Consider the following 16,121-nt stretch of genomic DNA (forward strand, 5'->3'; position numbering starts at 1 on the left):
CCACTCCTAAATGAATATTTGGGTTAGCTTATTTTTAAAAAAAATTTTTGGATTATAACAACACTGAATATTAAAATAGCAGTACAAGTCAGCAGATCATTTACAAAACTTTCAAAGCACATACACAACATATATAGGAAACTGACACGATAAAGTTAAATTTTGTGTTAAAGGTGACTGCATATAGTAATATCAAACACTGCCCTCACTTTGCTGTTCAAGAGTGTTTTGAAATTCTATGACTCCAAGCCACTTTTAAAAATTTTAATATTGCACTATTTCAAACGTCGTGCATAATATACAACTTTCAAATATTCATATTATTTCAAATTTGCATAATTTATATTCCCATAAAATGCAACAGCACTTGTACTCAAAAGGCAATCCTTTGCAGGGCTCAGAGGTGGACGAATTTCATCTGACACAGTTTGGTTTCTAACCATTTCATCCTCTACCACCCTCTTCTCCTTTTGCTTTCAATTTTTTCCAGCATCAGGGTCTTTTCCAGTGAGTCAGGTCTTCATATCAGGTGGCCAAAGTATTGGAGCTTCAGCTTCAGCATTAGTCCTTCCAATGAATATTCAGGGTTGATTTCCTTTAGGACTGACAGATTTGATCTCCTTACAGTCCAGGGGACTCTCAAGAGTCTTCTCAGGGCCACAGTTTGAAAGCATCAACTCTTCAGTGCTCAGCCTCCTTTATGGTCCAGCTCTCACTTTTCTGTACCTGACTACTGGAAAAACAGCCTTGACTATACAGACTTTTGTCAGCAAAGTAATGTCTGCTTTTTAATACAGTCTAGATTTGTCATAGCTTTCCTTCCAAGGAGTAAGTGTCTTTTAATTTCACAGCTGTAGTCACCATCCACAGTGATTTTGGAATCCAAGAAAATAACATGTCACTGCTTCCAATTTTTCCTCTTCTATTTGCCATAAAGTGATGGGAACAGATGCAATTACCTTAGTTTTTTGAATGTTGAGTTTCAAGCCAGCTTTTTCACTCTCCTCTCTCACCTTCAAGAGGCTCTTTAGTTCTTCTTTACTTTCTGCCATTAGGGTAATTTTTAAATGTTTAGCCTATTTAAAATTTTTGTTTACAGTCAATTTTAAGTATGTAGTTTTTTAGCCAGTAAAATTTTTTTAAAGTATTTTTAATGTGCTAGAAGATGGTTTCATGTTTTATGTATTTCCCATCAAATATAATCAATGATTACCAAAAATATTTTATTTGTGAACAATGTGAGAGAATGATGATACTAACTTTGTACAGTTTTACTATTTGGAAAATTTTACAAATTGAAAATAATAATAAATACGTTCATTTCTTATTCTTCCCCAAAGTTCAATTTAAAAGAGTATTACTGCTTTAAAATTTCAAAACATATTATCTGCACTTGTAACGTTTTCAAATTTGTCTGTAAGAGCTTGGTGCTTTGAAAAGGAAGAGGAATAGTGGCTGTGAGGAGAGAAAAGGAAAGAAAAGAGTATTTTTGTTGTTGTTGTTGGAGTAGTCTTACAGTAAAAAGATTGGTAAAATTAAGAGAAATAATGGAAATTAATTACTTACCTATATAAGAAGTTCCTGCTGCTTTCGGACAATCTGGTGGTGATTAATTTCAGGTACAGTAAATGTCACAAATATCAATAAAACTTGCCAGTTACTTTAACTGCATTTTAATTCAGAAATGTAAATATACACATTCATGGCCAACTATTTAAAAAAGCATATACATTAAAAAAAAAAAGGGCATTTCCAAAAAAGGAGTTAGCCAAAAGCAATGGCAAAATTACATTATTACAGTAGGCTGAATCTGCACATATACCTTAAACATCAGAAAATAATTACACACACCCTTGTCAATTGTTTTATAAAATCTAATACTGGTACTCTAGTGAACATAAGCGTCTCTGTGACTGACTGCTCAGACAGCATAAACGCGTTTTCACTTAAGCATCTTTTCCCTGGTCACAATTCTTTAGCTTTTAGTTTCTTGTTCAGCCAATATAAGAATGGCCACCGGTTACACACCTAGCCACTGGTTATTGATATACACTCTCATTCTTCATAACAGAGTATTTGTATATACAAATACTCTGTTTTGGATGGCATTTAATACATGGTATGCCATGTACTGAAGTTTATTAAGAAAGGTGTGAAATCAGATTATCCTAATATTTAAAGTATTAACAATGACACCCTTTTAGAAACAAAACGGTTTTGCTACAGCTCCTTTCACTGTTTCATACCTGTCCTCCCTATATTAAGTATATACATGAGAACGTAGACACTGGATATTTGAATGTGTTCGGTGTAAAACAGTACAGGCAGCTAAATGCCTAGAGCTCAGAAGGTAAGTACGCAGATGTGTTTTATACATTTGTGCTACAGGAGTTTATAATTCATTTCTCTTCCTCACCCATTCTATAATATTATAAACATCGACTCCCATGTGCTCCCTGGGCTCATCTGAAGCACAAAACACAGTAAATTATTTGAGTGATTATTTTCTCCATTCTCCTAAGGCTGGTACAAAATCGGTACCATTCTAGATGCCCCAGGGAATTAGGGCTTAATTCTCTCCTGGAAACCTAACTGAGAAAGCTTGGGAGAGACACTAGCACGTGTCCTTTTCTTCCCTCTCTTCTTCCCCAGAACACTCTAGCCTCAGACCAAGGGTCATTTACATACTGGCAGGCTGTGTCCTGCATTACCATTCAGAGAGCAAAGCCGCCTGAAAACTTCAAACAGCTCCATATATTTAAATCTTAGGCTAGTCCTCTTAAGTTGTAGTTTTCCCTACAGTCCTGACCTTTGCCAAGTTCAGTACGTAACAAGTCATTTTTTAGTGATTCTTTTACTTATTTTCTATCCACAAACTTCAAAAATCTTCTTTCTGGAGATGTAGAATATACACTTTTATTTTTTTTTGCATATTTTTGCAAAATACAAAGTAAATATATAAATTTTGAGTTATAAATTCATGTGAACTGATGATGACAGTTGAATATTTTGCTCAAAAAGGTGGTGTGGATTTTGAAAAACCTTTGACTCTTGTTAAGAAGATAATCAAATGCTAGAAGGGGTAAGGTTTAAATGCTAACTGGAAAACTGTTAAGATGTATTTTACTGAGCCACAGCAAGTAACTTAAGAGCATCTCATTCCACACTATACGGGTCAGTCTTTGCAGGCTGCACCTCTCTGTAGCAACCAAGTCAACTGCACTATTGTACAAAAACAGCCATAATCGATGAGTGTGGCTGTGTTCCAATAAAACATTTTTTTATGGACACTGAATTTCATATTAATTTTCATGTGTCTTGAAGTATGCTTAGTTTTTTTTAACTATTTAAAACTGTGAACAATTCTTAGTTGACAAGGCCAAGAAAAGCAGGCAGTGGGCTGGATGTGGGCATCAGGCTAGAACTGGCTATTAATTATTATACAGGCTTTTATATGTTATGCAAATGTTTAAAAATTATAGGTTCCAATTTGAGAGACTTTGGAGACATGATTTTTTTAGATCTCTCATTTTAAAACTTACACCAAATAAGTTCTCTACTTTCTGGATAAATATATTTACATAAGAGAAAAAATAATTCAGTATACAAACTCCTACTTTGTTTAAAAAAACAAACAAAAATCCCAGAAAGCTATAAAATGAATGTTTCACCTTAAAACATAATTAGGAAACACATAATTTTTATTCTATGCAATATAAAACAATATGCATAGATTTTTTAGTTTTTAATTTAGGAAAAAGATAATGAGGAAAAGGTTTATAAATCTATACCTTTTATAAAAGCTGCAACTGATACCAGTAATTCCTCACATGTACAACCATCAAGTCTGATTATAATATGAATTATACCCAGGATTTGGAATTTACCAGCATGAGTTCTGGATGCTCTTTTAAAAATGCAATTATATCATAGAACACTATGGCTTCTACAAACTTTGAGATACTTATGAATAGGAAACTCCTGCTTCCATAATATAAGGAAACAAGAATATTTTTTCCATAATCACCAAGTATAAAAAAACTTCACAGTCTGATTTACCTTTATCAAAGGTAAAATGATTCACTGCTACATTTCATGGATTATTTTGATGCTCAGTAGTTCCTAAACACAAAATAAATTCCACATGAAGTCTTATCTGTTTGGGTTTTCAAAAGCAAGACACCAATACAAAATGTATTGAATTGGCTGGCAGAAGTCCATGGGCTACAGAAAAGGAATTAAATATAAATGTTCACGAACTTTATCCATTCTAATTTTACAACAGCTTCCGGTATTGAGACCTAGTTGGTTTCTTATGTCTATCCATTATGAACATAACTCAATCTTCTATTTTAAAACTTCTCAGGGTCATTTTTTGCTGGGTATTTAATTGAGCGACGTATAAGATCTTCTCGTCCAACTTCCATCATTTGTTCCTCCCAAGATTTCATTTCGTTATAATAACGAATTTTATCATCTTTAGCAAGCTGAATATATACCTGAGAAAGAGTGTAATTGTTAAAATGATTTCTTTAGAGGAATCTTTGGAGTTAATTTCTGGGATGCTCTCCAAAAATATTCTAGAAATTATTTTACTATTCTATATGTTAAAGGGGGGCTGGAAAGAAATATTCTTGTGAGATAAAAATTAGATGAGAAACAGATAAGAGATAAAGGTTTTTAAGTATTCATGAAGTCGCTACAATTTCAGGGTTTGGAGTGTGGAAAAGCAACAGGGGCAGGGTGTGATCATTACTGGATATGATGACACTAAGTTACGAGGGACACTGTTTTAAATACCAGTTTGATATGGAATCAAAAACTACCAAAAGAAAAAAGCCAAACTGGTTCCAAGCATATGACAATGATTTTAAAACACTGTGTAATATAAAGTTGTTTTCACATGAATCAAGCCTTGCCCTGATATATTCTCACAGATACTCTAACTAGGCACTTGGGACTAAAACCATACTACTTACTTGCTTTTGAGAATTAGAGAGATTTTTCCAGTTTTCATTTATAGCTTTCAGCTTTACCTGTAAAACAATATACACTTAAGTACCAGATACAGGGACTTCAGTGATTGAAGAAAGATGCTGTTTTATTATTCATTCCAACCACACACACTCAGATATCAAGAATCACAGGCAAAGACTCCTCAAAACTCTGAGCTGTAACTGACATGTAACAATACATTCAGGTGTGCAGTGCAGCGCTTGTGAAGTCTGTGCCCTTCGACCACCTTTGCCCTCCCACCCCTCCCAGCAACTCGCGCAGTCACCAACGTGTTGCTAATGTCTATGTGTTCTGAGTTACTGTTTCAGCACAAGGGTTCCCCTTCTACTGCAGCTTCAGTAGTACTTGTTTTTTATAAGAGCCATTCTAACAAATATGAGGGAGTACTTCATTGTAGTTTTGCTTTACATTTCCCTGACAATGATGTTGAGCACCTTTTCATATACTTGTTAGCCATCTCTAAGTCTTCTTTGGGAAAATATCTATTCGGATCCTTTGCCCATTTTTTAATCAGATTTTTTTCTTCGGGGGTGGGGGAATGAGTCATATGAGTTCTCTAAATTATTTGCAAATTATTTTCTCCCATTTGGTAGGATTACTTTTCATTTTGTTGATGGTTCCTTTGTTTGTGCAGATATTTATCTTTTTGAATTCAAAGATATTAATATTCAAATATAAGCTACTCTGTCACAGACTAGCCTCAAATACTGTTTTGTCTCCTCTGTGGCTTAAGTGCTCTCTGACCTCTCATGTCTGTGCACTGTGTTTCAGTTGTCACCACAGGAGCAACACAGCGCCGATTCTCCTCCTACACAGCTGAGCTTAACTATGTGACCCGGAAAAAGTTCTATGACCTCCCTTAGGCTTGGGAGCTTTAATCTATAAAATTAAAGGGATGCAGGAATCCCACATTTGGAGGAGAGGCAGAGAGACAGTGAGTACACCTCACACAGCCTGTGGTGCTGCTACCGGAGAGCAAAGACTGAAGAGGAAAATGGGCGGGTGGAGAATGAGGAGCAGAGAAGAAGGAGAGAGACAGGCGGAGAATGTGAGGGAGAGGGGGATGAAAAGTGCCTATTAAAGGCAGGAGGATATCATCAGTGATTTTAAGAAGTAGAGTTAGAACTATTAACTTCACTATTCTGACCAGAACTTTCACTGAATTTTGTTTTCCTATCAACAAAAAGTGAGGTACCCAGATGGTATCTGAGCCTATTTTGAGTATTTTAAGCTTCCCTTTATAAATACATCTAGTATATTCAGGGATGGTTACTCATTAAATAACTGCTCTCTTAGCTTTGGAAAGAATTGCTTTCATGCTTTTAGTTCTTTCATAACGTATCTTTTTGCTTATATTTAATCCACAAGTTTCATATTCAGTGTGTTAAACAATAATTTATGAAGCTGCATGCATAAACAATCTTTCACCTAAAAAACTAATTCATGGAAAACAAATTAAAGGGATGGGAAGGTATTTACTTCTGGTGCTATCTAAAATCACATTAAATGAGCACTCACACCATGTGAGGACACAGAGAGAGAAGGTGCCAGCTATGAAGCAGAAGAGGGCCCTCACCAGGATGTGGCCTTGATCGTGGACTTTTAACCTTCAGAACTGTAAGCAATTCATTTCTGTGATTTATTTTTTTTAATTAAACAACTAAAATTTCTAAAGGCATAAAATCCACAGCGACAAAGACAATAGGAAAGGACACTACCAACACAGCCTTTGGGGAGCAGAAAAGCAGAGCTAATCCCACGCTCTAAGTGCAGAAAGCGTTAGTCGCTTAGTTGCGTCCAACTCTGCAACCCGATGGACCATAGCCTTCCAGGCTCCTCTGTCCCTGGTGCTCTCCAGGCAAGAATACTGGGGTAGGTAGCCATTCCTTTCCCCAGGGGATTCTTTCTGACCCAGGGATCAAACCCGGCTCTCCTCTCCAGGCAGATTCTTTACCGGCTGAGCCACTGAGCTTCCCAGATGGCGTTAGTGGTAAAGAATCCACCTGCCAATGCAGGAGATTTAAGAGACACTGGTTTGATCCCTGGGTCAGGAAGATCCCCTGGAGGAGGGCATGGCAACCCACTCCAGTATTCTTGTCTCTAGAATCCCATGGACAGAGGAGCCTGGAAGGCTACAGTCCACAGGGTCACAAAGAGTCGGATATGACTAAAGCAAATTAGCATGCACACATAATAGTATTAAGTACTCAATACTGATCTAACCCAAATTATGTAACTATATTGGGAGGCAGACTGACAGAAGAGTGAACAGTGCAATGAGACAGAGTTAACGCTCACCTTACACAGTGAGAGGGAATGCCTAAAATATAGGTAACACTTAGAATTTTAGAAAAATCAGGACGTGACAATGGAGGAACATTACTTAGAGACATGGGGGTAAATACTACAAGAATCAACTAAAACAGAATGCATTTGCTTCTGGAGTGAGGAACATGACGGCACAGGGAAACTTGTATCTTTCATAACAAGCCTCATTTGATTCTTTAAAACTACGAGAATGCACTTTTTTACATGAATAAAAATGATAGAATTAAATTAATTTTAATTTCAGAGATAAAGGCCAGCCAGGAAGCTTCTGAGGTGATTCCAAGATGCAGTCAGAGTTGAGAACTACTGATTCAGAAGGATTCTCTAACACAAAACCTTCTTATACTAATAAAATGAAATCCAAAGTTAGTTAGTGACTGAGCAAATTCCAACTAAAAAAATAAACAGGCTTGCTGTTTTAGTAATGTAGGGCCATGGAAACTAAATTTAAAATCCAGGGCTTCCCTGGTGGCTCAGTGCTAAGAATCCACCTGCCAATGCAGGAGACATGGGTTCAACCCCTGGTCCGAGAAGATCCCCTTTTTGTTTTTCAGAAGTAACCTACGATGTCCTACAACACTAAATAAAATGGTACTACTTTTCAAAAGGAAAATAAAATCCCAAGGGAAGTAGTCAGTGAAATCATATATAGCCAGAAAAATACGTTACATATACACATCATTTAATCATATGTCCAACAGGATCTGTGAAATGAACTACAGATCTAAATAACCCAAAGAATCAGAGTGGCAAAAACCTCCATCTCACACTGACAAGAATTAGGAATCCGAGCAGACAACTTTTCTTACCATGGCATATTATAAGAGGAATAGTACAACTGACAATTTGGAGCCTCTAAAAAGGAAATAAAGGAAAGACTAAGCCACAGCAAGAATGACAAGCTGTTTTCTTCTTTCTGCAGACATAGATACCATTCATATGTGTAATATAATACATTCCCATGGGATAACCAAAAATGTTTAAAGGGCGTAACATGAAGCCACACTCAAATCCCAGTATGAAACATTATACCTCTCTCTCTCATTCTTTCCCAGTGATTGTAAAACCATTCAGAAGTGCTGGATAAGAAAAGTCTCCAGAACTTGAACACTCCTATAAAGGTGAAAATTTTGTTTTTTAATTTAAAAAGTTGACTATGTATATACATGGCTGAATATGTATATATAACACATTCAAATTTTAAACATTTTATGTGGTAAGAAAAAGGATTTTTAGGTCTTATTTATATATACTATTTCTTTATAGTAATTTACCACTTTTTTTCACCACTTGACAGGTTGCACCCCTAAAGTTTCCTGTCTATATTATTTTAAAAATTAGAGTAAACATTTTTAAAACATACAGAGTTTTGTTTTACCTGTGATGTGCCATCCCTAGCTTCCTGAAAACGTTCAGCTATAAAAATGTTATAAGCTGAGCGAGGTCTTTTCGGTTTTCCAAGCATTGTTAACTCCTGAGTAAAAAAAATGAAAGGTGAGATAAAGTTTTCAACTCTATGATACTTAAATTTACCTAGAGAAACTTCATTCACTACCATGAATTACAGAATATTCTTTAAAATGAACATTATGAGTATGCGATTGTTCCCTCTTGGGATAAGAATTTTTGATTAGTACTGTTTTGAAAATCCTAATAGATTTTATAAGTTACTTTTCATACAGAAACATTTCCTTTACATATTATGTTTATGGTCTCCATGAACTGAATAAATGAGCAGTATGTACAAAATCTTTTTAAACATTAAAAAAAAACCCGTTTTATCCTTGTAAGGCACCACTTCTCCTTGGACAAAGCACTACGTACCCCCACTTGACAACTCAAGAACATTGGCGCATTTGCTGCATTGTCTAATGAAGGCCACTGCCTCATCCTAACCTACCGAGTTTCTGAACTTAGATAGAAATTTATAAAACGATGGGGGTTTTAATGGCAATTTGGTTTACAGTCAATAACGAACCCAACTTTCATTCATAAGCAGGGCTCCTCTGATTTACATATGGAGGTCACTCTCTCAGCCCTGAGCCCCTCGGGAGAGGAGGCATCTCCCCTTCTGTTTCTAGAGCCACTGCTAGCTATTTCTTCCAGGTGCTTCACTTGCAACTGCCTGGCCCCCACCTCTCACCTAAACTGCAAGTAGCTGGAACTGGGAATCTAATGGGAAGAAAAATTCCAACAGGGAGAGCAAATGGAAGTCTTACGGAAAAGTCACTCAGACTTCTAAGTTTCTGGTTCTACATGTAAGGAGTTTGGAAGTCAGCACTCCATCCAATAAGTATAAAGCTGATCAGACTGCAAAATCAACTCTCTTGGATCCACTGAAGAGGGGACACAGGGTGAAGTGCTGCTCTCAAGATTGGAGACAGACACAGACAGGTGAACACAGGGAGTCGAGACTTACTGGAACAGATAGAGGAATGGAAACCAGTGGTGTGGAGGAAACTGAACCACAGCTGACTGACTGCTGGAAGCTCCATGTGGACAGCTCTGAGAGCTACCACCACTCATAGGAAAGCCTCATAATACTCTGAGGTTTTTCTCCAGGAACTTGACCAGATTCCCACAGTAAATATCAAGGGAAAAAAAAAACCCTCTTGCTTTCAGCAGGAAGAAAAGGAATCATTTCGAAATGCCAGAGTACTTTATTATTCTTAACAAGGCCTGCCCTCAAGGGAAACTAGTTAATCAGAACCTAATCTGCTGGGACTTCCCTGGTGGTTTACCGGTTAAGACTGTGCTCCCAATGCAGGGGGTTGGGATTCAATCTATGGTTGGGACACTAGATCCCACGTGTTGCAACTAATGATCTGGTGCAGTCAAATAAAAAATAAACACACAAATAAACATTAAGAACCTAACCTGCTGGTATACTATCAAGAGCCTAAAAGACCTCAATGAAAGGAAATACTAGACTGCAGCTCACTTTAGCCATCCTGTACCACCTAAGCACAAAGCTACAGGCTCATTAAAGGGTTTTTTGTGTTTTAATTGCTAACTCATATCTGACTCTTTTGCAACCCCAGGGACTGTAGCCCACCAGGCTCCTCTGTCTATGGGATTTCCCAGGCAAGAATACTAGAGTGGGTAGCCATTTCCTTTTCCAGGGGATCTTCCCGACTGATCTTCTGCATTGGCAGGTGTATTCTTTACCACTGAGTCACCAAGGAAGCCCTTATTAAAGGACCAAGACCTAATCATAAGATTGTAGAATGCTTCCCCTGCCCCATGCCTTACCACATTACGAAGGCCCATATACAGCAGTTCCTTTTACCCAGCACATCATATGTCTAACTATCAAGAAAAAAAATCCCAAAGCATACTAAAAGACAAAAAGCCTAACATAAAGAAACAAAACAAGCATCAGAACTGGCAGGGATACAAAATTATCAGACCAGGATTTTAAAACAACTGTGATTAATATGGTAAGGATTCTAGACAGCCTGCAAGAACAGGCATTGTAAGCAGAGGGAAATCATAAGAAAGAACCCAAAAGAAGTGCTGGAGATAAAGGGAATTCCCTGGCAGTCCAGTGGTTAGGACTCCAACCTTCCACTGCAGGGGGCACACATTCAATCCCTGGTCAAGGGACTAAGATCCCAAAAGCCACACAGCATGGCTAAAAAAAAAAAAAAAATCCTCGAAAATCCGAAAGTAAAGAGAACAAAGACTGAAGAGGGAAAAAAAAAGAACATCCAACCCCTACTGGACAACTACAATATGTATAGCACACATGCAAGAGAAACGCTGGGCTGGATGAAGCACAAGCTGGAATCAAGACTGCTGGGAGAAATATCAATAACCTCAGATATGCCAATGAGACCACCCTTATGGCAGAAGGTAAAGAACTAAAGAGCCTCTTGAGGAAAGTGAAAGAGGAGAGTGAAAAAGTTGACTTAAAACTCAACATTCAGAAAACAGATCATGGCATATGGTCCCATCACTTCATGGGAAATAGATGGGGAAACAGTGGAAACAGTGTCAGACTTTATTTTTTTGGGCTCCAAAATCACTGCAGATGGTGATTGCAGCCATGAAATTAAAAGATGCTTGCTCCTTGGAAGGAAAGTTATGACCAACCTAGACAGCATATTAAAAAGCCAGAGACATTACTTTGCTAACAAAGGTCTGTCTAGTCAAGGCTATGGTTTTTCCAGTAGTCATGTATGGATGTTGAGTTGGATCATAAACAAAGCTGAGCGCTCAAGAATTGATGTCTTGAATTGTGGTGTTGGAGAAGACTCTTGAGAGCCCCTTGGACTCCAAGAAGATTCAACCAGTCCATCCTAAAAGAAATCAGTCCTGAATATTCACTGGAAGGACTGATGCTGAAGCTGAAACTCCAATACTTTGGCCATCTGGTACGAAGAACTGACTCACTGGAAAAGACCCTGATTGAAGGTAGGAGGAGAAGGGGATGACAGAGGATGAGATGGTTGGATGGCATCACCAACTCAATGGACATGAGTTTGAGTAACCTCCAGGAGTTGCTAATGGACAGGGAGGCCTGCCATGCTGCAGTCCATGGGGTACCAAAGAGTCAGACACAACTGAGCAACTGAACTGAACTGGAATACAACAGAGAAAGGAACAGAAATACCTGAATAAGAAACTCCTTATATCTGCTCAATCTTCATTTCTGGTCCTCCCCACTCAAAGTACTAGTTGGGTGCATTAAAGAGCAAGGGAGAGCTCAAGAGAGAATAAACCCTAGTTTTCCACCCTCCAAATACCATCCCTATTTTTTCTGGCTTCCTTTTACTGATTGGATTAGCAGTCTCCGATTACTATCATTGACTTGAAATTGGGTGAGTCCTCAACCCAAGAGCTAGGAGGGCTTAAGACACAGCGATCAGGAAGAGAGATTCCATCACTTCATACTAAAGGCTGGAATCTACTTTTTCAGAGAAGTAAGCTTTTGCTCTGATGATCATTTTTTATGGTATATATACTGGATCAGCAAGTTCACCACCTCACACCTAATAGTATGGAAAGATGTAGTCTGTCAAACAATAGAATTTATATGGACTAATACCTTAAACTGGAAGCCACTAATTTTGAACCATGTGGGATTTTTAATGAGGAAAAATTGAATTTCATCCTAAAGGCACTTTAATTTTATTATCTACAATAGGTATTTTTAAAACATTGATAAGTTAATGAATTCAGTCCATTCAGCAATATTCAGAATCAAATTCACCATCACCTATAGAACAATTCAAATCAGTAAGGTACTCTAGAAATGACAGAGAATCAAGACTTTTGCTATTCCTGATCTTCCTGTTTCCTAACTCTGTTCCTACAGCTTTCACACCAGTCCTAATTATGTATCTCGAACTCAGACACATCCAAAAGGAGCAAAAACGGTTTACAACATACTCAAAGGCACGTGGTCCTAGTGGCAGAAGGAAACTATCCTATTTTTTCCTAACTGAAGTCATTCTCTACCACGTCACCAAAACAAGGGAAAAAACCTGTATTTATAGATACATAAATTTCAGTTTTTTGCCAAAGGAAAAAAAGCAAACCTGTATTTATAGATATATAAATTTCAGTTTTTTGCCAAATTTCAGTTTTATGCCAACCATACTCACTCTCTTTTTTATTAACGCTTTCTTTTTTAAACGTTTCTGCATGATTTCTTTTTCCAAAGATACCATTTGACTTGGAGTTAGTTGTTCTTGAATTCTGTTTATCTCTTCCTTGTATACCTGCCAGTCTGCCCTGTAAGCATCTTCATATATCTATAAAAAAATCCAAATAAGAAGTTGATAAACTATTGCTGGCTAATTAAACATAGCACACCTGACGGGGAAGGACAACTGCGTAACTTCAGCAAACTGACTGAACCACCAAGTGGAAAATGCACTCTGAAATCCCACTTATAAATCACGTGTTCTTCAAATGTGTTATCCAAGGTGAAGGTCTAGCAACTGGCCTCCAACTTCAAATTGCTTCAAAAACCAACGCTTCATCACCACTGCCATTTATCCATATTCTCATCATTTATGTGGATGAGAAAGTATGACATTCCTTTGAGATAACAAACGTTAAAAAAAAAAACTCTGGGTCATCTTTTTCCTTAAAGGACATGACAGTTGTCCTTACCTGCAAAGTAACTGGTCAGCAATGTTAAAAATTTATATGCTTACCTTTTTCTCTGAATCAGGAAGTTCCCTCCATAGCTTGGCAATTTTTTTAATTAGTTCTGAATTTTTTGCATCTATGAAATGAAATAAAAATTGATATCACCATTTTACATCTCTGGATCAATTTCTAAAGACTTTCAGGAAAGAATAATCCATTAGCTCTAAAATTAAGTATTTTTACAGACATTTTACCACACACAACTTAAAATTATTTAGTTTTTCTTTAACCAACTAATTTAAGTACAATAAATAATTTAATATTTTATCTAACATTATTAAAGTCTATTATCTAATGATTAAATTAAGGAATAGTACCACTTACCACCAAAATGGTCCTCAGGAATTGATTACTAAGTTAAAGCAATTGGGGAATCAGTGTCTACAAGTTTTCTACTTCATATTTCAATCAAAAACATTTTTTTCAAGTCTTTCAGGAATGACCAAGTTCATAAAACCTGACTAAACAACAAAATATAGTCTTGATTCATATAACACCACCTGTATCTAAATTACAGAAATATTGTTTGCAAACAAGCTAAATTATTCTAAAACCAAATAATTTTTCTCCATTTCCTTCCCATCTTAACTGGAATGACAAGGTATAAATGATTTAACAAACTACTTGTTAGTTTCAACTCCTACATTTCAAAAGATGTGAGTACTGAAGCATGTCTCTTAAACCAGTTCTTTACGTGACTATTACAGCTCACATGATTTTCATAAGTGCCCTGTGATATAATGCATATGAAAAAGCTTTAGGAATTATAAGAAAAGCTCAGCAATTACTAATTTGGTCACTATCTTTACACTACAGCCCCAATAAGGACCCAGTCTTTCTAGGGAGTCAACAAACCTAACTGGAAATCTTTCAGAAATTCAACTGGCTTTCAGTCAAAAAGCTCTTAAAATTAACAATAACCTGTATTCAGCTTTCAAGTTTATGCAACACATCCACATAAATTATTTCACTGCAACTTTATTAATAATTTGCAGTGGGAGAAGCAGGAGCTAAGCAAGAGGTAAAATGATTCGTCAATGGTCCTCTGGGCCAATGGCCACAAGGCCCCAAATTCAGCTTTTTTATCCTCTTTCCTAAGTACTTTGCATTCTACATGCTATTTTTAAAATAGCTTTCACCAGTTCTCAATTACATTTAAAGCATTTTTATTTGGTAAAATTACCTTACTGCTGTGCTTACACTGATTCCTTATGCATGCCTGCTAGGTCGCTTCAGTCGTGTCTGATTCTGCAAATCCATGGACTGTGGCCTGCCAGGCTCCTCTGTCCATAATTTTCCAGGCCAGAATAAAGGAGCGGGTCACCATTCCCTTTTCTAGGGGATCTTCCCTACCCAGGGATTGAACCCGCGACTCCTATGTCTCCTGCATTGGCAGGTGGCTTTCATACAAGCCCATGTTATATCTATTTTACAGGCCATCACACAGAATGGTTATGTTTCTGCATTCAACAGATGCCTTGATACTGAAAATCAAGTCTGCAATTTAACTGCTTAGTGGCATCTTTAGTACATCAGAGAAGAGTATATAACCCAAACTCCTTACCTGGGTTCTGAGCTTTAAATATGGGCAGCTGTTCTTTAGAAAATCGAACGTATGAAGTCATGGGCTTCTTTGGATAACCACTCAAGCTGGATGAAAACCATTTTGGAACATACGCAAAACTACATATAAATAAAAAGAAAATAACCAGTGTTAAACATTTAAGTACCTGTATTCATAATTACGTGCACACAGATGCCAAGCAAGATATCAAGATGCTACATATCTGACACCTAACACCTTCGGCAAGAACACTAATGATATTTAAAATCCTGTCCTATCCAGGGGAAAGAGCTTGCAAAACTGAAGTCTCAAAAGCCCTAACCCCCTAGCAAGGGCAGAGAGTGAAGGAAAGCATGTATCTCCAGCTCCTGGGCTTCGCCTCAATGGCTAGATGAAGGCAGGAGACTCTTGCGGCGACTTCGCAGGGGACAACGAACCCGGTGCTCCAAGGTACGAGAATGAGGAGGGACGGGAGGAGGGGAAAGGTGACCGGAAGGAAGGCAAGGGGTACTGAAGCAGTAAGGCCTCGTCTCAAAGCTATCATCCCCTTGGCAAGGTCGAGGTCGGAATCACAGGGCCAAGTCAGTCCTGACTATTTCAGGGGGGACAGAAAGCGGAGAACAGCGTCTACATTCTAACCCCAAGGCGTCCTGAACCCTTCCGCCTCCGAAGGTGCAGGCAAGCAGGCTTACCTAAAGGGAGAGCGCAGTCGACTGCCACAGCCCGCGCAGAGATCCGCTCCTGACTTTCCCAGCGCATTCAGCACGCCCCATACGCCCCGGAGAAGCGCCATTGCATCCGCAGACAAAGCACTGACCAGGCCCCAATTCCCTACAGCGCCCTGGCACAAGAGAAACCGCAACAAAGCCGACTTAAACCCGCCAGAGAGCCTACCGGATTTACTATCATGCCCGCCACTCGCGGGGCACTATGGGAAATCGGCTAACTTCCGATTAGCTAGGAGGCGGGGCAAGGTAGAAGGCGCAGGCGCTGTACTGGCTTCCTTGGTGGGCGGGACTACGAAGAAAAAGGCGCTCGGAGGCGGAGAAGG

The 16,121-nt window shown here is 38.1% G+C and overlaps 1 protein-coding gene across 1 annotated transcript; it reads right to left on the reverse strand.

Annotated features, from left to right (window-relative positions):
• Nucleotides 1-1,657: 1,657 nt before the first annotated feature.
• On the reverse strand, nucleotides 1,658-16,006 carry TFAM (transcription factor A, mitochondrial). Its single transcript, XM_070782149.1, has 7 exons — nucleotides 15,763-16,006; nucleotides 15,071-15,189; nucleotides 13,512-13,582; nucleotides 12,954-13,103; nucleotides 8,723-8,818; nucleotides 4,980-5,036; nucleotides 1,658-4,499 (listed from the first exon to the last, which is right to left on the reverse strand). Exons 1-7 carry the CDS (start codon nucleotides 15,861-15,863, stop codon nucleotides 4,353-4,355), a joined length of 741 nt encoding a protein of 246 aa, XP_070638250.1. The 5' UTR covers nucleotides 15,864-16,006; the 3' UTR covers nucleotides 1,658-4,352.
• Nucleotides 16,007-16,121: the final 115 nt, after the last annotated feature.

The sequence above is a fragment of the Bos indicus genome, chromosome 28, assembly GCF_029378745.1.
Source record: "Bos indicus isolate NIAB-ARS_2022 breed Sahiwal x Tharparkar chromosome 28, NIAB-ARS_B.indTharparkar_mat_pri_1.0, whole genome shotgun sequence".
In the NCBI taxonomy this organism is placed as follows: Eukaryota; Metazoa; Chordata; class Mammalia; order Artiodactyla; family Bovidae; genus Bos; species Bos indicus.

Excerpts from the sequence above, each read along its gene's own strand:
- TFAM (XM_070782149.1), bottom strand. The coding sequence starts at position 15,863 with ATGGCGCTTCTCCGGGGCGTATGGGGCGTGCTGAATGCGCTGGGAAAG. Across the intron at positions 13,104-13,511 it reads TTCCTGATTCAGAGAAAAAG|ATATATGAAGATGCTTACAG; the intron begins GTAAGCATATAA and ends ATTTTTTTATAG. Across the intron at positions 8,819-12,953 it reads AAGCGTTAATAAAAAAGAGA|GAGTTAACAATGCTTGGAAA; the intron begins GTGAGTATGGTT and ends TTTTTTACTCAG.